Consider the following 24,781-nt stretch of genomic DNA (forward strand, 5'->3'; position numbering starts at 1 on the left):
CTTTACAGCCAATCTGTGGTGACAAAACACATCTGCCGCTCCCAACCCCTACAGCATATGTGGTGACACACCACGCCATCAATCTTCTTTGGATTCTAAAATTGGAGAAATACATCAATCACTTTTGTAGACGCTGAAGCTGGAGCAAAAAATCACTGAACTGAACTTTAAAAAACCCAAATAGTTTGCTGTATACAGTTATTTATCAATTATCTTGTATTAAAAATATTTGCCTCTTTGCTCTGTTGAGCACCAGCAGTTTGTTGTCGTTTCCCTTTAATAGATCAGAAAATTAATTATGTATGTCTCTAAATCTTACATTGGGTGTAGTCCTTACAACAGAACCAGAGATGGTGACTTTCAACAGAGGTGGAGAGAGGGAGAGAGAGAGGGAGGGAGAGAGAGAGGGGGGGTCGTTAAGGATGCTTGCAGTCGTTCGCGTGCAGATGTTCGCGCGTCTTCTTTTCAGTCGCCTCAGATGAGTCTCGCATCAGTCGTTGCCGATGGAGTCACGTTAGGCAGTCTGGTGTAGCGTTTCTTAACAAGTGGCAGGTTGAGGGTTCGAATTTCCGGCAGCATGAGCGCGGATTGCGCGGACTATTATAACGCAGAGAACGTGTTTGTCAGCGCCTTCACGTGCCCCAAACCTGAGGGCGACGAGCTCGCGATCTTCTGCTGCGGGTTCAATGACGTCAAATACTGCTGCGACGATCCAAACAGCTTCTTCCCATATGAGTATGGATACATGTGGTGGCTCAGGTAAAATCGCTAAAACTTTATTACAGTTTATATATTTCTAGAAAACACTTACGTTTGTCCACGGCTGTCATTATTAGCCTCCACTGTCGTAGGAAAACTGACCAACATCAGTACATAAACCCTGTTATGAGAAGCGAAGTGTGCAACTTATAGGCTACAAAGTTTTAAAATGTGCATCATTTTTATAACTTCCGGACAAACAAGGGAATGTTTGCAGAAAACTTGCTGTAATGTACAGTATAACAATGTGTCTTTTTGTTCTTTTAAGAATGTGAATGCATTATAGGAAGTGTGCATTATTCATGAGTGACATGCATTATAAATGGACAATTTAAGAGTCGATTCATGAATGGTTTACACAGAGATTTGTATGCACTTCTGTTTAATTCTGAATAAACATTTTGCATTCATCATTCATATTCATGGCTGGAATGAATCACACACTTGGGAGTTCATGTAAAGTGTCTGTTTTTCGGCAATAAACACCTGCCCTCAGGTGTCAAATAAACTGCGTGCACACATACATTGCAAATCTTTATTGTTCTTCTTTAAAGATGGTATGGAATCAAAATGGAAAAATCTGTTTTTTTTTAATGAAATATTGTAGCGTAAATATTCATAAGTGACCTATCTATGCACTTCATTATTTATTTTTAAATTCATGTGCCCCGATAATGTTTAATAAAAAATCTTGAACTCCTACCCCCTCGAAATTACTTCTCATCACTTCCTGTCACGAAGTTGCCAATCGTGAATCGGGAGAGTCAATTGTGTGATCTAGGGATGCACGATTTATCGACCATGTCTGTATGAGATGATATTTGGACATTTAGCAGTATATCGGTTCGATAATAATAGGGTATAATAAAACCTTGTGTCCTGCCATCAGTGTTTTAAAATAAAAGCAGTTGTCCACGTTTTGCCTTTTGTTTAAGTGAAAATTTATATAAATATTTATATATATTGACCAACATATCAGTTATTGGCTCCCAACGTTAAATAATTTAGTTATCCTTATCGGCCAACATTTACATGTCAGTACATCCCTCGTTGTATCCAGAGTATATAGATATATCATTCATAATTCAGAGTTCTAATTATGTTCCTAGACAACAACTTTGATCTCCCGCAGGTAAGGATGTAACAATATTATTGATATTGTGTTATCGCAACAAAAAAATTGTCTCAATATTATCGTGGTCACATGACTGTAGGTTATGTAGGGAACGATAGGTCAAAACATAAAAAATATGAAATAAAAGATGTTACCTTTGGTCCATCTGGTGCAATTATTTAATTTTGTAAAAGGTATTTTTAGGTGATTTGACCCATCTTATAACTCATACCTCTAAGCAACAGTTATGATTAGAGGATAAAGAAAAAAGGATGTTTATGGCACGTTTCCAAGTCATCATTTGTCATTTTAATTATTGCAATAAATATCGTACAGTGGACTTTATACCAAGGTATTATCGCACAATGTTTGCTTGTAAGTGCATACGTGCAGGAATCATATTTTGGGACAGATGATGAGCCGTGGTTTTATTCTTCCATGGTACTTTAATAAGGAAAGGGAAATCTGTGTCTGTTGAACTTTCCATAATGCTGTATTTCATATATGCTCCTGCAGATCTTAAAGGGCAACGTTGTTTAATGCATTCTGACTTATTTAGAATGTTATACATGCTGACTTCTCATGCTTAACATTGTCGACTTGTCAAAAAACAAGTTGGACATATGATGTTGTATATCTGTGCTCGATACACTCCCCCAGCATTCGTATAGGTTTCGGAAAGTTTTTTTCGAACATGAAAATCCGTTTCGTTACAACTTTTCTTAGTCCCTCATTGGACAATTGTCCCGGAAAAGCATGTGGCGTCCACACATCAACCAAGGAGAGCGGGAGATGGAGAATGAGAGAACACAACATTCGCGAAGTTCAGCTGTGTTTGTTTGTTTGCATTTGGGTGATGAATGTTATACACTGCCCATCCAAAATATGTCGCCACCTGGATTGAACTAAGCAAATAGCTAAGAGCCTCCCATTGGATTGGAGGTCTGGATTCAGCAACGTTATGTACCCAAAGAATGAGGTCAGCTGACTACCTGAATGACCATCTTTCCATTAGGCCTACTGAGTTTTACTTTCCTGATGGCACGACCATATTCCAAGATGACAACACCAGGATTCATTGGGTTCAAATTGTGAAGGAGTGTTTCAGGGAGCATGAGACATCATTTTCACACATGGATTAGCCACCACGTAGTCACCAGCAAAGATTTGCATTAAAGAACACAGGAGTACTATAGGAAGAAAAGACATTCATTCTCCTGTGGCAAGATATTTTGTGGAAGATGCCCACAACCTCAGTGACACGAGATTGTGTGATATTCAGAGATTGATCAATTCCAGAAGAGGTGTTAATTGTAATAAGAGACTGGTACAGAGTGGGGCTAAATGGATTTATTATATAAACTGTGTAGTGTACATCCCAAGGGCTTGAATAAATAACGTGTACTATCATGTTTCCTATAGAATAAAGGTTTTTACAATTGTTGTTATTTATAGATGTTAGACCTTGAGACGTTACTTATATTGTATTTTCCTTACTTTTCGTTTTGGAATCGTGTTTGTTAGCAGTAAAGTATGTAAAGAATGCAGACGCTTACTCTTCTGAAATGCCTATCTGTGCTTTCACGCTGTGGACTGCTGGAGGAAAAGAAATGACAGAAACCAAATCTTTTAAACAGAAATCAAACAATTGAAAGTTATAGTCTTATTCTCTTAATGAAATTATGGATTTAATTAGGATGGAAATGTGCATATGAAATATGTGGGTTATTCTGTTTCATTTCCCCATTTTATTCGCTTTTGTACATTTCAGCATTCGCTCTGTGAACTAATAAAAACACACAATCCTACAGACAACTGTTTAAACAGCTATCACTTATACACATATACAGATGTTATTTCTATACTGTTTTTTTACTTTGTGTTCTTTAGAAATAACCTAAATTAAATTTGTGTTTCGCACATGAATGTAAACGCTTTGCTATGTCATACATATGATTTATTTTACAGTATTACTTTGTATACCACTCTGTTCCTCTCGCTCTAAATTTCATCTTGTGCTTTAATTTCTATTTGTGCTTTTAAAGCTCTTCTTCACATACAGATCAACATTTATCGGTATCAAAATTCATTGCTTCCATGGAACACAGAGTTCTGCTTCTTTTCTATGTAATGAAATGTTCCGTAAAAACACTTTTCTCTTCAAGCGAACATGCTTCAGTTATTCAGAAAAAGAGCATTTGGAGTATTTTAAGTAAAACGCTCATTTCAATGATGGTGACCTCAAATAAGATGTCTTTTCCTTTCCATCGCCATCTTTGTTTGAAACAAAAAAAATGCAGCGTACTTTAATACACACTCATTTCAAGCCGATTAAAAACATGTTTTCCTGCAAACTTGACAGCTTAAAAGCTCCAATCATTATTATAAGATGACCGCTGTGATAATAAGCAGATGCTTTCTCTTCTTTAAGAACATCTAAATGTTACTCATCCTGTACGCAATAAAACTTTTGAGTATTTTCTCACTCTCTTTCTTTGTAGTTTGGGGGCTCTGGTGGGTCTGTCGATTGCGGCCGTGGTGCTCCTAGCGTTCATCATAACTCTCTGTGTGCTTTGTTATCTGTTCATTGCCACTAAACCCAGAGGACTGGACAACGGACTGCCTCTGCGAGCTCAAGGTATGAGTCAGACACAAATACACAACCACATCTTTTTTATTATTAGGTAACACTTTTCCTAAAGCTTTCTGCATTTGAGGAAAAAACCCTACGCATTTATATATTTCCTTTTTACTGAGCAAATCTGTCAGACTTTCTCGAGAATCACGGATGAAAAAAATCTGTTCTACTGCAAAGTTCAGCAGGTTCAGAGTCTCTTGGTAGGGGGTAAATGGTTGAAAGGCATTGGTGACGCTTCAAGGATGAAAGAAGAGTAAATGGACTGTTTCTGGTTGAAATGGTGGTCCTGATGTTGTCTCTCAGTCGCCTGGGAAATGGTCTATTGTTGAAGTTTTTTTCAAGTGGCCTCAAACAGAATATTTGTGGCCATGAGGAGATACAGAATGATATGGGAATTAAGGTGGCAAAACAAACTTTCTAAAATGCCAAATCGATCGCTTTTGTGCAAGAAAGGTTCCCAGACCGGCGAGAGTCTCACATCAAAAACCATGATTTCAGCAAGGGCATTCATTTGATGGAGTACAGCTGTTGGCATCACGCATGGTTCATGATGGATGTGTGGCGGATGTTTTTATTAAAGTTGATAAAGTAAACCAACAAATGGCACACAGCACAGGGATAATTAATAGCAGTTGAAAGACCTTTCAGCAATAAGAGGTTGGTGAGTCTGTCTCTGTCAGTGGATTATTTGTCTTTATTTACTTCTCCACTGGGAACATCCCCTGGTACCTTTTTTTAGTACCACCTTGGTTGAGGTTCCAAGCGTACTGTACCGATACCAAAATGTGATGTGTTTACACACAGATCACTGACTGGGCAGAGAGAATCATAACCAGCGTCATTGGACTTGCAACACATGAATATGCATTTTAAAACGTAATATTGGCATTCAATTATGCCTTGTGACAGTAATATCAAAAAACCCATATGATGACTACAATTTCGAGGACCGTGACGTCGCCCGGTATGGCGCAGCCGGGGCCCCACCCTGGAGCCAGGCCCGGGGTTGGGGCTCGTATGCGAGCGCCTGGTGGTCGGACCTTCCCCCATGGGGTCCGGCCGGGCTCAGTCCGAAGGAGCGACGTGGGGCCACCCTCCCGTGGATTCACCACCTACAGGAGGGACCGTAAGGGGCCGGTGCAAAGTGGATTGGGTGGTAGTCGAAGGCGGGGGCCTCGACAACCCGATCCCTGGACGCGGAATCTAGCTCTAGGGACATGGAACGTCACCTCTCTGACGGGGAAGGAGCCGGAGCTTGTGCGTGAGGTTCAGAGATTCCGACTAGAGATAGTCGGGATCACCTCTACGCACAGCTTGGGCTCTGGAACCACACTCCTCGAGGGAGGATGGACTCTTTACCACTCTGGAGTTGCCAAGGGTGAGAGGCAGCGGGCTGGTGTGGGTTTGCTTATAGCCCCCCAGCTCAGCCGCCATGTGTTGGAGTTTACCCCGGTGAACGAGAGGGTCGCTTCCCTGCGCCTCCGGGTCTGGGATAGGTCTCTCACTGTCGTTTGCGCCTATGGGCCAAATGGCAGTGTAGAGTACCCGACCTTCTTGGAGTCTCTGGGAGGGGTGCTGGAAAGCGCCCCGACTGGGGACTCCGTCGTTCTGCTGGGTGACTTCAACGCCCACGTGGGCAGCGACAGTGACACCTGGAGGGGCGTGATTGGGAGGAACGGCCCCCCTGATCTGAACCCGAGTGGTGTTCTGTTATTGGACTTCTGTGCTAGTTACAGTTTGGCCATAACGAACACCATGTTCAAGCATAAGGGTGTCCATCAGTGCACATGGCACCAGGACACCCTTGGCCGGAGGTCAATGATCGACTTTGTTGTTGTTTCATCTGACCTACGGCCGTATGTCTTGGACACTCGGGTGAAGAGAGGGGCGGAGCTGTCAACCGATCACCACCTGGTGGTGAGTTGGATCCGATGGCGGGGGAGGAAGCTGGACAGACTCGGCAGACCCAAACGTACTGTGAGGGTCTGTTGGGAACGTTTGGCCGAATCGCCTGTCAGAGAGATCTTCAACTCCCACCTCCGGCAGAGCTTCGACCAGATCCCGAGGGAGTCTGGAGATATTGAGTCCGAGTGGACCATGTTCTCCACCTCCATTGTCAACGCAGCCACTCGGAGCTGTGGCCGTAAGGTCTCCGGTGCCTGTCGAGGCGGCAATCCCCGAACCCGGTGGTGGACACCGGAAGTAAGGGATGCCGTCAAGCTGAAGAAGGAATCCTAGCGGGCCAGGCTGGCTTGTGGGACTCCCGAGGCAGCTGACAGGTACCGACAGGCCAAGCGGACTGCAGCCCGGGTGGTTGGGGAGGCAAAAACTCGGGCCTGGGAGGAGTTCGGCGAGGCCATGGAGAAAGACTATCGGTCGGCCTCGAAGAGATTCTGGCAAACCGTCCGACGCCTCAGGAGGGGGAAGCAATGCCACACCAACGCTGTTTACAGTGGAGGGGGGCAGCTGTTGACCTCGACCGGGGATATCATCGGGCGGTGGAAGGAATACTTTGAGGATCTCCTCAATCCCGCCGTCACGTCTTCCATTGCGGAAGCAGAGGCCGAGGGCTCAGAGGCGGACTCGCCCATCACCCGGGATGAAGTCACCGAGGTAGTCAAGAAACTCCTCGGTGGCAGGGCACCGGGGGTGGATGAGATCCGTCCTGAGTACCTCAAGTCTCTGGATGTTGTGGGGCTGTCTTGGCTGACACGCCTCTGCAGCATCGCGTGGCGGTCGGGGACAGTGCCCTTGGACTGGCAGACCGGGGTGGTGGTACCTCTTTTTAAGAAGGGAGACCGGAGGGTGTGCTCCAACTACCGGGGATCACACTTCTCAGCCATCCCGGGAAAGTCTATGCCAGGGTACTGGAGAGGAGAATCCGGCCGATAGTAGAACCTCGGATTCAGGAGGAACAGTGTGGTTTCCGTCCCGGTCGTGGAACACTGGACCAGCTCTACACCCTCTTCAGGTTGCTGGAGGGTTCATGGGAGTTTGCCCAACCAATCCACATGTGTTTTGTGGATTTGGAGAAGGCATTCGACTGTGTCCCTTGCGACATCTTGTGGAGGGTGCTCCGGGAGTATGGGATTCGGGACCCTTTGCTAAGGGCCATCCGGTCCCTGTACGACCGGAGCAGGAGCTTGGTTCGCATTGCCGGCAGTAAGTCAGACTTGTTCCCGGTGCATGTTGGACTCCGGCAGGGCTGCCCTTTGTCGCCGGTTCTGTTCATAATTTTTATGGACAGAATTTCTAGGCGCAGCCAGGGGCCGGAGGGCGTTGGGTTTGGGGACCACACGATTGCATCTCTTTGCGGATGATGTCATCGTGCTGGCCCCATCAGACCAGGACATTCAGCATGCACTGGGATGGTTTGCAGCCGAGTGTGAAGCGGCTGGGATGAGAATCAGCACCTCCAAATCTGAGGCCATGGTTCTCAGCCGGAAAAGGGTGGCTTGCTCACTTCAGGTAGGTGGAGAGTTCCTGCCTCAAGTGGAGGAGTTCAAGTATCTGGGGGTCTTGTTCACGAGTGAGGGAAGGATGGAGCGGGAGATTGACAGACGGATCGGTGCAGCTTCTGCAGTAATGCAGTCGCTGTACCGGTCTGTCGTGGTGAAGAAGGAGCTGAGCCGCAAGGCGAAGCTCTCGATTTACCGGTCAATCTACGTTCCTACTCTCACCTATGGTCATGAGCTGTGGGTCATGACCGAAAGGACAAGATCCCGGATACAGGCGGCCGAAATGAGCTTTCTCCGCAGGGTGGCCGGGCGATCCCTTAGAGATAGGGTGAGAAGCTCGGTCACTCGGGAGGAGCTCAGAGTAGATCCGCTGCTCCTCCACATCGAGAGGGGCCAGCTGAGGTGGCTCGGGCATCTTTTCCGGATGCCCCCTGGACACCTTCCCGGTAAGGTGTTCCGGGCATGTCCCACCGGGAGAAGACCCCGGGGAAGACCGAGGACACGCTGGAGGGACTATGTCTCCCGGCTGGCCTGGGAACGCCTCGGTGTCCCCCCGGAAGAGCTGGAGGAAGTGTCTAGGGAGAGGGAAGTCTGGGCATCCCTGCTTAGACTGCTGCCCCCGCGACCCGGCCCCGGATAAGCGGTAGAAAATGGATGGATGGATGGACAGTAATATAGAGAGTGAGAACCGTAACTTATTGCTTAATGCTACATTAGCTTACCCACGTGCGCCATCGAGCAAACAAAATGATCGTTGTCTGATCTTTGCTGTAAGATCCCCAAACCCCCTGGTATTTTTAGCAATATTTAGTTTTTCTGCCATCCGTAATCGATATGCTCCATTACTCCTGTGTTGTGCAGTGGAAAAGCAAACTGAGCCGAAGAAAAGTGAGCTACCGAGCCGAGTCGTACTAACGGTACCATGCAGCGGATAAGGGCCATTATATGATTGGCTGAGGTGCCTCACTTGATTCGTGTTGTAATGCTTTCTCCAGACCTTGCATCTCCCTCATAACACAGTCTCTGGTGTTAACCTTGGTTTCCACTTTCACTGCCATAGAAACCATAACAACACAGTTTCGTGGACAAATGTGAAAGCATTAGTCTGTAGCGTCTATCAAGCATCCATCTTGTTTTTTGCTGTCGTTATGGAACACAATTATTTGTTACTGTTTGCAGCTGGTTCTGTCAAAACAGACATTTTTGCTTGACAGAGAAGCTTATCTTGCATGTATTTTAATTGACAGGTGAGCAGGTGTTTAGATTCCTTTAACGACTGAAAATATATGATTATTATATGGATCAACAATGTTAGAATAATTGTTTTAATGTTTTTACTCAATTTAGCAAGAGTGTCATGTGTATGTTTACTGAACAAGCAGTAATCGTTTTTAGATCATCTGACTAAATAGTAATACATTAATTTAATGAATTACATCTAATTCAGTATAATGAAATATAATCACGTCAACAAACGTGTTTATAAAACTTATTTACTTAATCCATAAACTTGATTTCTCATTTACATCTAATTGATTATTAGTGGTGGAGTTAAAGACTACAGTTCCCATTATTCCACGCGCCTTCACAGCGTCATTAAGATACACCATTGTTGTTGTTTTGAACACACCTGTTTTGAATGTGCGCCCTCTAGCTGGGATGTTACAAACTTGTGTGTTTAACATCAACATTTGAGAAAGGATGCATAACCAACATAATATCCTTTAAAAATGACTCAATTGCTGCTTGTCTGGGGGTTTGTGTTTTTACACCCTAAAGGTTTTTGCACATACAGTCTGAAATTTCAGTGTGCGTTTTTTCGTAATTTTGCGCTCATTTGAATGGTGTCTCTGAATTTTTAAAACACCTCTCAAAATGCTCACTACGGATGCGGAAAAAGCGGAAGAGGATATCAGAGGCAGTGTGTAAGTGATTGATACAAAGTCGTATTGATTTTTTGACGTGCGCAAATTTCAGACCCAAAATTGATGGGCTTGAGTGTTTTCATTTTGAGCCATAGTTAGATTTTAATGCAAAGGTGTAATCTGTATTTTTTTTGCAGGATCGATTGACAGAAATGCAATGTTATATACAAAAATATGTCTTCAGAGGTTTATAAGAGGTTTTTTTGAAACTAGTAACTTGGTATTAGCACGTTTTGAATTATTTCTCCTGAATGACATATCGCTTTATTGCTCCATGAACTCTCTGTAAATCGCTTTGGATGAAAGCGCTGCTAAATGGCAAAATGTAAATGCAAGACCATGCATAATGGAGTGTTATGTTTTTATAACCTTAGAATGTAAGACCTTACATAATGAAGTTTTATGTTTTTATAACCTTTGAATTAGCTATTTTTATCTACATACACCGCGGGTCCCTTACATGGAATTCGCCTTGTTGTTTCTATAGCAGCATAAACGGACAAACTTCTTTACAGATCGCTTTTTGGCAAGGAAGTGAAAAATTTACGACGTCTTCGTGCTGTGTCAGCCACTGTAATGCTTCGAAAGGTAGGGGTGGAATGAGCCGTTGGTTGCAATTCACAACCTCACTGCTAGACGGCGCTAAATTTCATACACTGGATAGAAATGGTTAAAATGTTACGCTTGATTTATTTCTGACTTCTGAGAGAAGTTGAATGTGCCGACACAGATTTGTCTAAAAACATGAATAAAGACCATTTAGTTGTTTCATTTTGTTATTTGGCTTATAAATGACAATGACACTTTTTGATAGATACCTAAAAACTACCTAAAACTAAAATAGCTCTTCATAATAACTTTCTCTATATTACGACAGGTGGTCTAATAATCCTTTTAGTACTGTATGGACCTTATGAATGTGATGTGTTGAATCACAGTTAAAGTGCCATATCAAGCTCTTTATGTTGAGCTGTGATATTGTTCAGAGAACTGAAGTTTAATTATTGCTTCTGTTAACACTTCAACATGCACAAAAGCGTATTTGTGTTCTTATAATAACTTCTCAGAAATGAGAGGGAGAGAGAGAATGACTCAAGCGCTGGTATAAGATGGTTCATTTACAATCGACAGGCTCTCAGAAGATCTTGGTTCACAGGTTTAGGAAAGCCAGGTGAAAAGCGCTGAACAGATTCAGATGCTTTTGAAATGTTTATTTAACATGTTGTTGTAAGGTAGTGAGATTGGGTTAAACAAAACAACTTTCTTTTGAGGTAGTTTCACTTCATGTCTGTTTTTCTATTCAAACTGAAAGCTTTTGCATTGATTTTAAGGACAAGTACCACTTTGACGCTGTGTTTTCAGTGCTACTTGTGCGTGTCGTTCGTCCCTAGTAGTTAAAGAATTGTACCTCAAAGAACGCTTCAATTGCAACACTCAACCACAGTTTCATGATGATGTAAGTTTTTCTCAGTCTGCAGTCATCGTCAAACCTCAATTTGTACATTTTTACGTTTATAAACTACAGAGTTGCTGTCGTAGGAATGCTCAAAATACACATTGTTTGTCTTCCCAAACTCTGAAACGAGCAAACATCTACAATTCATTGCTGAGCTGGGCTGTAAAGATGGGCAGTTTGTCTCACAGGCAAGCTTCTTTTCTCTTTATAGGACAGTGTTTGTTCTGTGCGGCACGATTTGGTCTGCAGTGTCGTCTTTTATAGCCTTTCCCGTCTTGTGTTTTCTTTGGTGAGCGGTGAAACAGTATTATCCCTTCCTGTGATTTAGCAGACACCCCCTCCTTTATGGTTTTCTTACTTTTTGTGTAGGAGATAAAAGGGCTTTTATAAAGGCGCTGCAGATCGATTTGTTAGGAAGAAAGCGGTTTTTCTTATTCGTCTTGCCTTTTTCCAACCTGGTCTCATCAATTTGCGTATTAATAACAGGCTGTTGCATTATCGTCTAATAACTATGCCAAAGTTCGATTTTGCGTGCATATGATACGCCAATGTTTGCTTGTACCTGGGTGGAGAGCAGCCATTTTTAAACGTACATGAAGACGAAACACTGAAATAATTAAAATAATACTGTTAGGTTTAGGCTTTGGGTTAGGGTAGAGGTTAGAATATGCACGGACGATAACATTAGGTTTAGGGGACAGGTTAATGAGACAAATTGCTGTTTAATATGCACACACACTAAATTGGCGTATCATATGCACGCAAAAATAGGCGTATTGTATGCACGCAAAATGGAACTTTGGCGTGTGTATAACACGATATTGCACAGCGAGTGTTATTTATATACGCAATTCATGTGAATGGGCTGCTTTTTCAAAGCCTCATGTGTCTTCCTTTTTCCTGTCTACGCAAAGGCCTTATTTAAAATGACAAGGAAAATATGGGTTATAAAAAACCTGTGTTAGATTTTCATGAAGGCAACAAAACTTTTGTTTCCTCAGCATTTAACCAAGAAAACAGCCTAGACGCAAAATAATATACATGCCACTTTTCCTTTTTTCACAAAGATCTGTTTGTCATTTTTTCCCTTTCAAAGTGACATAATAACCCTCAAGGTTACACTATAGGAGATATACTGGCCAACATTGGGGAATTTATCGAAAGCTTCTTTCATGTGATGTATAGACCATAATTTCTGACGTGTGACAAAGAGACCAAAAATGCCTTTCATGACTTTCATTGTATGAACACAGAACACTGAGACATTTCTCAAAATATCTTCTTTTGTGTTCCACGGATGAAAGGTTTTGAATGAAATGAAAGTGACTAAATGATGACTGAATTACTGTGTTTGAGTGAATCATCCCTTTATTTGCAGTGTTTCGTAAATGCTATAATTTGAGCTTTATTTGAATAAACTAAGAAATCTATCTGATTTTACTCTCAGTTAATCCTTGGAAATAAAAGCTTACAAACACATGACAATATTTCAATGGTTGTAAATGAACACAGGTAAAGTGGATTTTGTTATTATTATTTACATTTACATTTTACATTTACATGCATTTGGCAGACGCTTTTATCCAAAGCGACTTACATTGCTTTATCCTATACATTTTACATAGGTATTTGCAATCCCCTGGGATCGAACCCTCGTTGTTAACGCAAATGCTCTTACCACTGAGCTACAGGAAAGCTATTATTTCTGGTAGTGGCTCTTTTTTATAAAATTGTCTTATGTGACTCTCATGTATGGTAATGTTTGTTTTTTTAAAGAGGTGCTATAATGTGAGCCAGGGACACTGTTGTGTCCTTGAGCAAAATACTTAATGTTGAATTGCAGCAGGTATAAAATGATCAGATGATTAATGAGTGTATCAGTTCATTAGAAACCCGCTTAACTCATCTAAAAGTATGAGTAACTCATCTACATTTCTCTAGATCCACATGCATGGCTTTTCTATCCACAAGTTTCCTACGCCGTGTGACGCTTTGCGCGAATGATGGGAGTAACTTCCGGTTCAATGTTAACAAACGCGTTTCTGCTATATTCCAAGTCATTCGTTTTAAGCAAAATGTAAACTTACACATTGACAGCACTTATAAACTACATCAACATACCGTCCACTACTTAACAGAGGAATGGGATGATGATTTTAAACTTGATGATGGATATTAATGGGTGAAGTGTGTTTGTTTATTGTTTTATACTGTTATATTAGGTCTACTTATGACATTTGCGTGGTTTTTACATCAAAAAACATGAAATTAATTGGCAGTAATTGGCTATTTTCTACACAGGTTTTGTGGACAGTTCTACAAACGCTACTTTCTAATGGCCGTGCCGCATTGAAGACTTTATAAGTAAACGCCCACTGCTTTGATTGGATAGTGGTTTGCGTAGTTGGAGGCTTCTGTGAATTTGGATAGAGACTTAATGTTAGTTTACACATTAGCACCATTCACAGTTTTCGCACGGCATTAGTATTATCTGGAGACCTCCTGTGATTTAAAAATGACCTCCCCTCATCAGTATTTCATGTGACGCAATAGCACGTGATATTGTGTATGTGTGCGCTTACCTCTAAAACACTTATATGAAACGTCCTCTGAAGTCCTGCTTGCAAATGTCTTTTATCCTTTATTATCCAACTCGGGTCCAATATAAAAAGTACAAATACAAAAATCGAATGCTTCTATTATTATTGTTAATTAATATAACCGGTCTGACGCCATTCGGTCCGATGTCATTCCCCTCACCATTGTATGAAAAATATTTGAGATCTCTAACAAAGATTGACGTTTGCACATGCACTAGCAGACCTCCAATACAGTTCGATCGATCCGCATGTTTTTAACTGATAAGGGTGGTTGACGCCATTGTTACCGTTTATTGCTCAAAGCCAAAGTTTATGAATACACATGCACTGAGAGGCTGAAACGGTATGGGTGAGACATCTTCACACACACTCTAAGCGGGGAACCAATAACGACAGACATGGCCCTGTTGGCTGGGCTAAAATTTGCAGTGTTTAAAATTATGCTTTGTTATATGCAGGCAGGTTGATGACGTACTTCCACTAAAATCTCAACCGACTAAGGTTTTGATGCTTGTATTGGTGTGTATAAGAATAATTGTATGTTATATGTTAATGTTAAATCTTATTTTATTGTATTAATGCTTGTGCCTTTCCGAATCTGTATGACTCGTTCTTTTGTGGAATACAAAAGAAGATATTTTGAGAAATGTTTCAGTGGTTTTGTGTCCACACAACTAGAAGTCAGTTCGGGTCAATGTCGTTTGGTTCAAAAATTCTTCAAAATATCATCTTTTGCGTTCGGCAGAAGAAAGTCATGAGTAAATAATACCTTTTCATTTTTTGGGTTTTAAAGTATTATTACTGGTTTATAAATCATTCAATGGCCTAGGACCTCAATACATTGCAGATATGCTCAATGAATATAAACCCAACAGATCACTCAGATCACTAGGATCATATCAGCTAGAAATACCAAGGGTTCACTCAAAGCATGGCGAATCTGCTTTTAGCTATTATGCCAGCCGCAGCTGGAACCAGCTTCCAGAGGAGATCAGATGTGCTCCTACAATAGTCACTTTCAAATCCAGACTCAAAACGCATCTGTTTAGCTATGCATTTAATGAATGAGCACTGTTGCCAATGTTCGTCCGACTGTCTGTACTGTACTGTATTTTACTTTTATAAACTGTTTTAATTACTCTTATTTCTTTTTATTATTTTAATTTCTTCTATGTAAAGCACTTTGAATTGCCACTGTGTATGAAATGTGCTATATAAATAAAATTGCCTTGCCTTGCCTTGCCTTGCCTTGGGTGCACCATCCCTTTATTAATAATAAAATAATTGTGTATGTGAAGTATTTTGTATGATACAGTTAGAATCATTACTCGAGTAAAATTGTTAATGAAATCAGTAAATCTTCAATATCTCATAGTTTTCTTTTAGACCTAAGTTGCTACAGTTTGTGTTTTTCATCTCTAGGTTCTGTTCCAAGTCCTCAAGAGGGTCCAAGTCAGCCTAGTGCACCATCAGGACCTCAGGGGTTACGCAAGCATTTCCTGAGCGGCAAACTGGACTGTGACAACCAGCCACCAGACCCAGACCGCTTGTTCCAGCGCTGCTTCATGGCCACAGTCACCACCATCAACGTAGAGGGTCCTTCATAAATTCAAGTGCCCATACAAAGAGGACATTACCCATAAGTCACCTGTTTTATCCAATGATCAGATGTTTAAACCTGGAAGATGTGGTGTGTTCCAACAAGTGCTGTAAACTGTCAGACAAAGTAAATGATATCATTAAACTGCCTCAATGACTTGCCTTTAAACTCATTTTAAACCAAAAAAATTAACTCTTGTTTCTAAGAAATTTGTGAGACTCTTTGAGAGACGTTCAATCAGTCTCTGAACTTCAGGAGGTAATAATTGTGTGTTGGCCTTTGGAGCTTTGTTACCCTTGACTCAAACTCATGTTAAGTGCTTTCTCAACAGCGGAACAGAAATGAACCAGATGAGAAGTGTTACAGGTTCCTGCTGTGGCCGTCAAAAAGAGTTTAGGAAGCTCATTACACCAGCATGTGTCCTCTGCCTGTTCTAATGCCTTTAATTCAGCTTTGAACTCAAATTCAACTGCAGCAGGAATCCAGAGTTTCAAAGATGTTTTACTTTGTACTGCCTTTCTTGATGTGTTTGAAGTATTGCTTTGTTGACACGTTTGGCACCAGACAGTTAAAAGCTGTTTTTCCAAATGTTACACCTGATGTTAAATGTTAAACAAATGTTTGGTCATTCTACTTTTTTTTTGCATTGAATGTAGAACTGTGGTTTCTTTAAATGAGTAAAGAATATGTGTGGCTTTTAGACCCAAGTGTGCTATCTTCTAGAGTACATACAATACTGGCCAGAAGTGATTTGCGAAGGACCTGATACGTCTCTTATACATTCAAGATCAAAGGAAACATCTGAGATTACCTAATCCCGCTAATCATGATCTGGATAATTTGGTTCTTCAAAAATATTAGTATATCAGCTCACACACTGTTTGAAAAGGCAGCATATATCGATAGAAGAACCATGAGCTGGGCTGCTATTGGCTGGTTGTTACGTCAAAAGATGTGGTTACGTCCATATTATTTTACAGCTGCATGAAGATTATGACAACATTTTAAACCTTATTAAAATGTCAGGAACACTTCAAACGATGCACGGACAGATTACTTTCAGAAGTATTCATTACATTTTAAAGTAGTTGTAAACTGAAGTTGTATAACTGATAAATTAACATTGTTTTTACAAATGATCTTTTGTAGTGGTTAATTGCAACGCGATGGTGTTTCCCATTCCCCCCACACAAAATAAAGTGTTTATACCCATTAGTGTACTGCATAGGATACTGAGGAAAGTGTGTGGAGGTCTTTCCATATCAAAAACATTTCTTAAATTGGATAAACTCAGTAGCAGGAGACCACATCATCTGAAAGGAATTTAACATCTGCAGAGTCTGCACAGAAAAATGGTACAAAGATGAGAAAATGTCACGGTCGTGGTATGACATGGACAGAGGACCCAGGCGCAGACAGCCTTGTGAGGGGTTAACAACACATTTGTTAACAAAAGACGAAACAAAAACCCACGAGGAGGTAAAATACAAAGCACAAGGTAAAACATGGATAAACTAAAGTGGACAAGACTAAAGATATACATTGACATTAGGTATCAATAACTGGACTAGACTTCACTGAACTCACCACATGAAACGAAATAAACCAGCACAAGCCGGAGAATACAGGGGCATTAAGTTAGGGATCAAATCAAGAGGGAACAGGTGTAGAAATAATGAGGAAACGAGGGGATGGGGACAAAGAGGAGACCGGAGAATATGGAAGGCCACAAGGCCCTGAATGGCCTCTCTCCACATAAACATGAGGATCTGCAATTTTGGTGAATCTGATTTTGGTGCTTTTTATTGCTTTTAAGGTATTGTGAATTATTGTTTTCTATTATTGTTTTCAATTTAAAAAAATTGATCCATAAGACTGGTTTTGTTGTCCACGGTCACATATCTCATGATGCTCAGTGTAGTGATTTGGGGTCATAATTAGGCTGCGCCTCCATCAGAGATCTCCTCTCTATTTTGACAGGCGTAGTGTAGCACATGCAACAGTATTCCTTAGATGTTATATGCACTGAAATCCTTCATTCCTATCAGTTGCCCAAAGGTCATTTTATTACCCTGTCCTGGCTAGAACTGCTGTTTAACAGGTTTGGGTCAGGGAATGGTGTCTTTAAACGGAGTCCCATCATAAATCTAAGAGATTTAATCAGTCAACTTCATTATTGATTCAATTCCTTTTTGCTCAACACTATAACTATTCAAATTAATATTACCTGCAAATATTATAATTTATTTTCAGAAAAGAACCTAATGCTGTTTATGATATCAATCACGTTACATGACCATGATCATGACTGCATAATCTTTAGTTCCCTTACATAATATTTATTGGTAGAAAAAAATAAAGTATTACAAGGTTGGGTTTTAAGAGACTAAAATTCCACAAATCTGCAAATGGCAGAACAGACTGGATTGATTGCTTTAATTCCCTGCATCACACATACTTGTTAAATCCACACAACGTTCCCTATTAATCCTGTACCTTCCGCAACAAGTTGCTTTTGTATGAAAGAAGCCGACTTGACTGCGTCATGGCAGCAATCTAATCCTGTTTCCATGAAGTAAGCATGCTCCCGAGCAGGTTTAAGCTAACGGACCCATTGCTAAGACAACCAGTCGAGAATGGGCGTCGAAGAACCAAACAATCCAAGTTCATGCAAAATTCAGATCCAGCTAACTGTGTTAGTGAGATACAAAGAACGGGATCCAGGTTTGATTGAACCACCACATATCAACATATGATATGCATACATAACAACAGCATATCAGGAAATTTAGTTTTTATAGACAACAAAATGCATAGAAAAACAAAAATATGACAGGAAATAAATCAAACATTCATTACAGATTTATCAGTTATTAAAACTGCTCTTATTTTGTCTACAGCAGTCATTCACCTGGGTTTTGCTCATGTGTTGTGTGTTATTTTTTGCCAAGCCTCATTAAATTATACTCAAAGCTGAGATTCAGTTTATACTCCAAGCACAACAACATGCGCACAAAGTTTGCAGACATTTAAAAATATATATTTGCCGTGTTATACAAGTTTCCCTCCTCAAGCAGATAGATGCATGTTCATTAATCGCATGCCCAATGTGAACTATGATGAAAGTGCACCTGTTTCCAACTGCAATATTCTGGAATGAGTGTTTTCATAATAAACTACCGCATTTTCTCACCTAATTTGTAGATAAATATGTGTGTATGGCTTGATAATGGGCACACATACAGGACCTTCTTTTCACGAAATCGGATAGGGATTTTTGGTTTCTGGTTACATGTTGTGTAAATAAGATGAATGATTCCTGATAATCATTTGGCTGTGATTGAAAAACTTGACAAACTCTTGAATAATATTCAGTACAGAACCGCAGCACAACATTTCTTGCCGTGATAACCACAATCAGTTATCTACAAGAAGCTGACAATGAGTTGTTTAGTGGCGGGTTTTGGTGACAACTTACCCCATATGACAAGACGATGTACATACATGAAGTTGAAGGGACAGTTCACCCACAAATCCTCTGTTTTCTGTAAAACAAGAAAGAATATATTTTGAGAAATGTCTCAGTGGTTTATACAATGGAAGTCAATGATGGTCAGTGTTGTCTGGATACAAACTTTCTTTAAAATATCTTCTTTTGGGTTCTGCATAGGGATGTCATACAGGTTTGGAATGACATGATACTTTTTTCATTTGTGTCCCTATAAAACATACATACACAAAGTTTAGAACCAGTTCCCCATAGTCTCTTATATTATGCTGTAAATGTCTATAAACTCATTGAAATACAGCAAGCAGTCTAATTTACTGCAGATTTAACATCTATCTTTTTTTCATGTTTCAGCGAACCCACTCGTGATTCTACTTGAGTTAATAAATGCAACTAAAATATATAATCTAAGTTTAAGAAGTTGCAGTAAGAGTGTATTTCTTAATGTGAGGTTCAAAAATGAAGCAGTTTCAATACTGATAGTCTATCCTTCAGGGTTTGATCAAGTTTCTAGGCGTTTGCTTTGAAGCAGTTTCACCACATCAGACAGAAATTGTATTCCATGTTCAGGAGGTGAAGTTTGTCAGCTAGCTGTAATGGGATTCATCTTAAACCTTTCATGGGACATCGGCCACTGTTTATCACAGGCTCAACACAAGCATGATGGGATAGCCGCTTAAAACGTTTCAATGACAACAGCATGTTTGCCCATCATAAATTCTTATACTGGTTTGATCTATAGTTGGTATACACTGGTTAACCGAGGAAAGCGTTGTCTTTTTTAACCTCATCAAGATGCCTAACACACACCAAACCATCCAGCATCACATATAAGCGAATTTTAAACACGTCTGAAAGATCTAAGAAATTATCAAAGTCAGACCTTGTACTTTAAAAAAAGATATCAAAGTGAATAGAAGCATGCTGTGTCTATGTTTAGTCTTTTCCTCACCTTCCTCGTTTGTTGAGAATGATGCCTGGGGATGGCCACGGGCACAACTCAGTGATTAAATATGAGTTTTCTGCAACCTGTTGTTGCTAAGAAATGGAGATGAGAGACAATAAAGGAGAGAAGATTGTCATCAAACACCAGTTGGCTGTCAAAACCTTCTGCTCTCATGAGCTGACCCTCATCACCGGGACCCGCTCGCCCGCGGGCACATTGTCACACGTGTAAAATGACTCAGCCTTGAACAATACAGTGTTATGAAGGAGCCGTTCGCAGTCATCTAAAACACTGACCTATCATTCTGTGGAGACAGCAGTCTGTTCTGTTTTAAATCAACTGAAGTCAAATGGTATCTTAATTAAGTTTATTTACTGATAAAGCAGGAAAAATGTTGTCCCAGGTTTCTCCTAAAAAGGAAAAATAAAAACAACTGAGACAATTTTTGAAATACATAAAGAAGAGGATGTGTAGTGCTTTAGACTGTTGTTCAAATAATGACGAGGTTTGCTCAATTCTCCACCAAGATGGAATCTATATGAAGGGATTTGGAAATGTAAAAAAATCAATCATGGTAAAGTTATTTTGAATGTACCCACATCACTTGCAATAATACTAGACGGTTCGGCGGTACAGACTTCTTCCGCTTTTGTCTACAACAGTTTCACACGGTTTCTACGTCAGTAATGGCGGTAACAAAGGGTAACACGGACATGACACCGTTGACAGGCGACTAAACGGCCCCGTTCCAACGTTTAGAATGGCGATTTTCTCAGGATTAAAAGCAGTTGCATGACAAGGGCAGCAGTCAAGAATATGAATAGAGGAAAGGAGGTCCGAGGTTTCACTGGGTTCGTCTGGTAGGCATCCTCTATGTTTGGGGGATATATGATTATAGAAATACATTGCAAATTTATACTAGCCTTTCCTTGCTTTTATCAGAGACTCATCTCATGTGTCCGATCCCATTTTCATCACATCCATTATCCTTGGAGAAAGATGCCTTTTGATGAGGTGCTGCTGATAATAGCCTTTGGCTGGTGACACATCGTCAGTTGTACACGTCAGCCTCATTTAGACTCTTGTCACATGACCTCACTCAAGGGAGGCCCACCGTAGGTTGACAAGACCTGGAAAAACAAACCAAAATAACGAGTTTAATCCTTATTCTCTCCTGTCTTGCCTGTCTATGGTGCACGCTCACGAGAGCACTCCGACGCATGCACATTCGGTTTGTGCTGAAAATGCCAAGACCTTGACAACAACTATAACCAGGAGGCCTGGAAATCTCTCGGATGTCCCTAAAATATCTTTATTTGTGACCTGAAGACGCTGGAGGTCTTATAACATGTTGAACTTCTTGTGGGTGAGTAAAAAATAAGGCAAGGGCAATTCAAAGTGCTTTACATAAAATGATTGACAGAAAGAAATAAGCTTTCAAATGCAAATAATTTAAGATCACAATTACTTTTTAAGATTTGAAGAAACAATAAAACAGCAATAAAATGTATTAAAAATGTGAGTATATATATAATAAGAGCAAAATAAAAATAAATTAGAAATAGAAGTGCAGTTGATGTAAACCAGCACAGTGCTCAGGTTGTAAATGCACAGCTAAACAAGTGTGTTTTTAATCTGGATTTAAAAGTAGCTACTGTTGGTGAACCCTTGTTATCTCTAACTGACTTGATCCTGATGATCTGAGAAGTCTGTTTGGTTTATATTCAATAAGCATATCTCAGATGTATTTAGGTCCTAGATCATTGAGTGATTTATAGACAATTAATAATACTTTGAAGTTGATTCTAAAAGTAACTGGTAACCAGTGTAAGGACCTGAGGATTGGAGTGATATGCTCAGATTTTGTGGTTCTGGTCAGAATCCTGGCAGCAGCGTTCTGTATGAGCTGCAGCTGTCTGATGGTCTTTTTGGGAAGACCTGTAAGGAGTCCATTACAGTAATCCACCCTGCTGGTGATGAATGCATGAACTAGTTTCTGAGACAAAACATCTGATTCTGGCTATGTTGAGATAGTAGGCTGGTTTGCTTATTGCTTTGACATGACTGCTGAAACTAAGGTCAGACTCCAAAATGACCCCAAGATTTTTTACCTTACTTTGTGTCTTTAGACCTCTTAAGTCAAGGTATGTGTTTACCTTGCTAGTTTCATCCTTGTTACCAAAAACAATGAATTCAGTTTTGTTTTTATTTAACTGAAGGAAGTTTTGACGCATCCAGCTGTGAATTTCATCAATGCATTGGCAAAGAGAGTCAATAGGCCTGTAGTCATTGGGTGAGGGCTAGGTAGATCTGAGTGTCTGAGAGACCAGGACCAAATGGAGTAAGGGTTTATTATGGCTCTTCTTTTAATGATCCAGACATTTGGCTTTGCCAGGCTATACAGGTGTTAAATAAATGTAGAGTTAAAGTCATCTGGATTCATTGGCGGAACGACAAGTAGGACTTTCTGTCAAAGTCCAGAACGGCCTATGGCCTTGACCAGTGGCGAATTGGCGGACATATTATAAACACAAATGTACGTAACGCGAAGGCATTAGTGAGTCGGACACGTATGCATGTAACCTAATGCGAAAACACCCCGATCCCATCAAACACAAAATTGGTGGAGAGCCAATGTTGCCCAAATTTCCTGGGCTGAATATTCTTCCCAGTCCGCAACTGTCTGGATTTGATGAGAAATGTTTAAATTCATACTAAGATCTTTAATAATATTGACTTTTGATTGCGGATTTGACAAATCCGAGCTCTGTTTGACACATTGTTGACATCTCTTCTGGAACTCTAAAGACAGACACGGTTGAAAGACTTCTGACTCTTTTTCGCAGTAGAATCTTCTGATACACAGTTGAGACTTAATGCATTGTCTCCATTTGTTCTCTATTACATCTTATTGACGCCTAGGATTGCACCAAAGTGCTCCATAATATAAAACAAAACAACAAATAGCATCAAAATAAAAAGCGGTGGACGAATGAAATTCATGCACCCTCAGATTGAATTCAAAGCTAAGGAATAAAAGTGTGTGGAGATTAGTATCATTTCTCATCTTTTTCAGGAGGAATGCCCCAGACATATTTTTGACAGACTTTGTGAGATTTGTGAGAATATTTCCCTTCTATCGTGTTTCTCCTCATTATGCAAATTCATATTCATATTAGATTCTGCTCTACATTCTAATACCGAAGTTTTGAAACACCGAAAATTCTGGATTTTAAATATGCAAAACTTCAACAGTTCAGTAACGTGACATGTTTGCAGATCAGGAAGATTTTATTCATACTTTATTCTTCTGTGTTTTTTCGAACGTCTCCGCTCCCCATAACAGTGCAAATGAACAGGCTGATTTCTTATCAGTTCTATCATCCCTTATGTCTTCCACACTCCCTTTTTTATACACTTTTCATCATGGATTTTGGAGTGCGGCGGGTTAACAGAGCCATTTGTTTGTTCATTTCGAATGCATGCTGTGTTTCCTCTCATGTGTTCAGGGTTTGTGCCTAACATGAAATGTGCTTCATAAATCAATGAACGTGTGGCACTTTTGTGCGTCATCCTGCATACATTAAACCACAATCAGTGCCGTTGACGCTTGAAAACACACAAAAGCAGTATGTGGATATACACATAAATACGGATGAGATATGAATAAGATAAAGCTTCTCGGTTTATTTTCAAATGGTCATGTACCTCCATGTGACTGGGCACATTTGCTTGATGGTTTTAAGTTCAGTCAAACCAATCAAAGGCTGTTTCCTCCAACTGGCTAAAAATAATAAAAGCATTAAAAGCATTTCAAATGTCACTCAAATCTATAATAATTGTGTTTTGAATTGATTTTACCATGTGTGCTTGAGACGGTGCTTTAAAGTATTTGTGTCAAAGAGTATTGGGTGTTACTAGTTACTCAGTTAATAGTTTTACAGTATAAGCCGTTTCATATCCATCCTTGAATCAATTCTAATCAAGGTTGATTAAGAATATAGAATGTAATGAGTAATTAAAAACTTTTTGGAGAGAATCATTTGTTCAGTACTCTAATAACACCATTGAATATGTAATCAGTTAGTAGTTGTTAAGAACTTGAGAAGTGGTACAATAAAACTCAAGAAAGAATCTGTGTATCTAAAATATTAGTTCTGATATTGGAGCAAACAGGGAATACACATTTCATTTTTCAATGTTCATTGTGGACAAAAGATGGTTATAGATGAGAGCTTTACATTATACGCAACTCAACCCATCCTGACATCCTGATTCAAGCCAAGAGCATTTCTTTATTAACTGTTATAATATGGGACTCAAGAGAACAAAATTTTGATGTGGTACACATTAGTACTGGTAAACAGTAACTTGTAACTTATGCCTTTTCACCACTAGTTATCTCAAATACCACATGACTTGTTAGGTGTAGATGACACACTACATAAATAAAAGGGATAGTTCACCCAAACATGTTTTTTCCATCATTTATTCGCCCTCACGTCATTGCAAACCTGTATATCTTTCTTTCTTCTGCAGAACACAAAAGATATTTTGAAGAACGTTGGTAACCAAACAACATTAAACTCCATTGATTTCTAGTGAATGAACACAAAGAGACATTTCTCAAAATATTTTCTTTTGGGTTCCACATCAGATGAAAGACTCATACATAGCATATACTGTACATTCTGAACCTCATAAGGGTTAAAAGGTGATGACAGTTTTATTTTAGCATGAAATATAATTAAAAACATAAGATGGTTTAAGCCCATTC

At 40.2% G+C, this 24,781-nt stretch overlaps 1 protein-coding gene across 2 annotated transcripts; it reads left to right on the forward strand.

Annotated features, from left to right (window-relative positions):
* Positions 1-359: 359 nt before the first annotated feature.
* Positions 360-16,222, forward strand: LOC130409835 (protein shisa-like-2A). 2 transcript variants are annotated; one of them, XR_008904906.1, is made up of 4 exons: positions 360-759; positions 4,375-4,511; positions 15,373-15,640; positions 15,882-16,222. XR_008904906.1 is itself a non-coding variant. In XM_056734066.1 (3 exons), exons 1-3 carry the CDS (start codon positions 578-580, stop codon positions 15,555-15,557), a joined length of 504 nt encoding a protein of 167 aa, XP_056590044.1. In that variant the 5' UTR covers positions 360-577; the 3' UTR covers positions 15,558-16,222. The 2 variants fall into 2 exon arrangements, 1 of the variants encoding a protein (XP_056590044.1); XM_056734066.1 differs by having other exon boundaries at positions 15,373-16,222.
* Positions 16,223-24,781: the final 8,559 nt, after the last annotated feature.

The sequence above is a fragment of the Triplophysa dalaica genome, chromosome 20, assembly GCF_015846415.1.
Source record: "Triplophysa dalaica isolate WHDGS20190420 chromosome 20, ASM1584641v1, whole genome shotgun sequence".
NCBI lineage: Eukaryota > Metazoa > Chordata > Actinopteri > Cypriniformes > Nemacheilidae > Triplophysa > Triplophysa dalaica.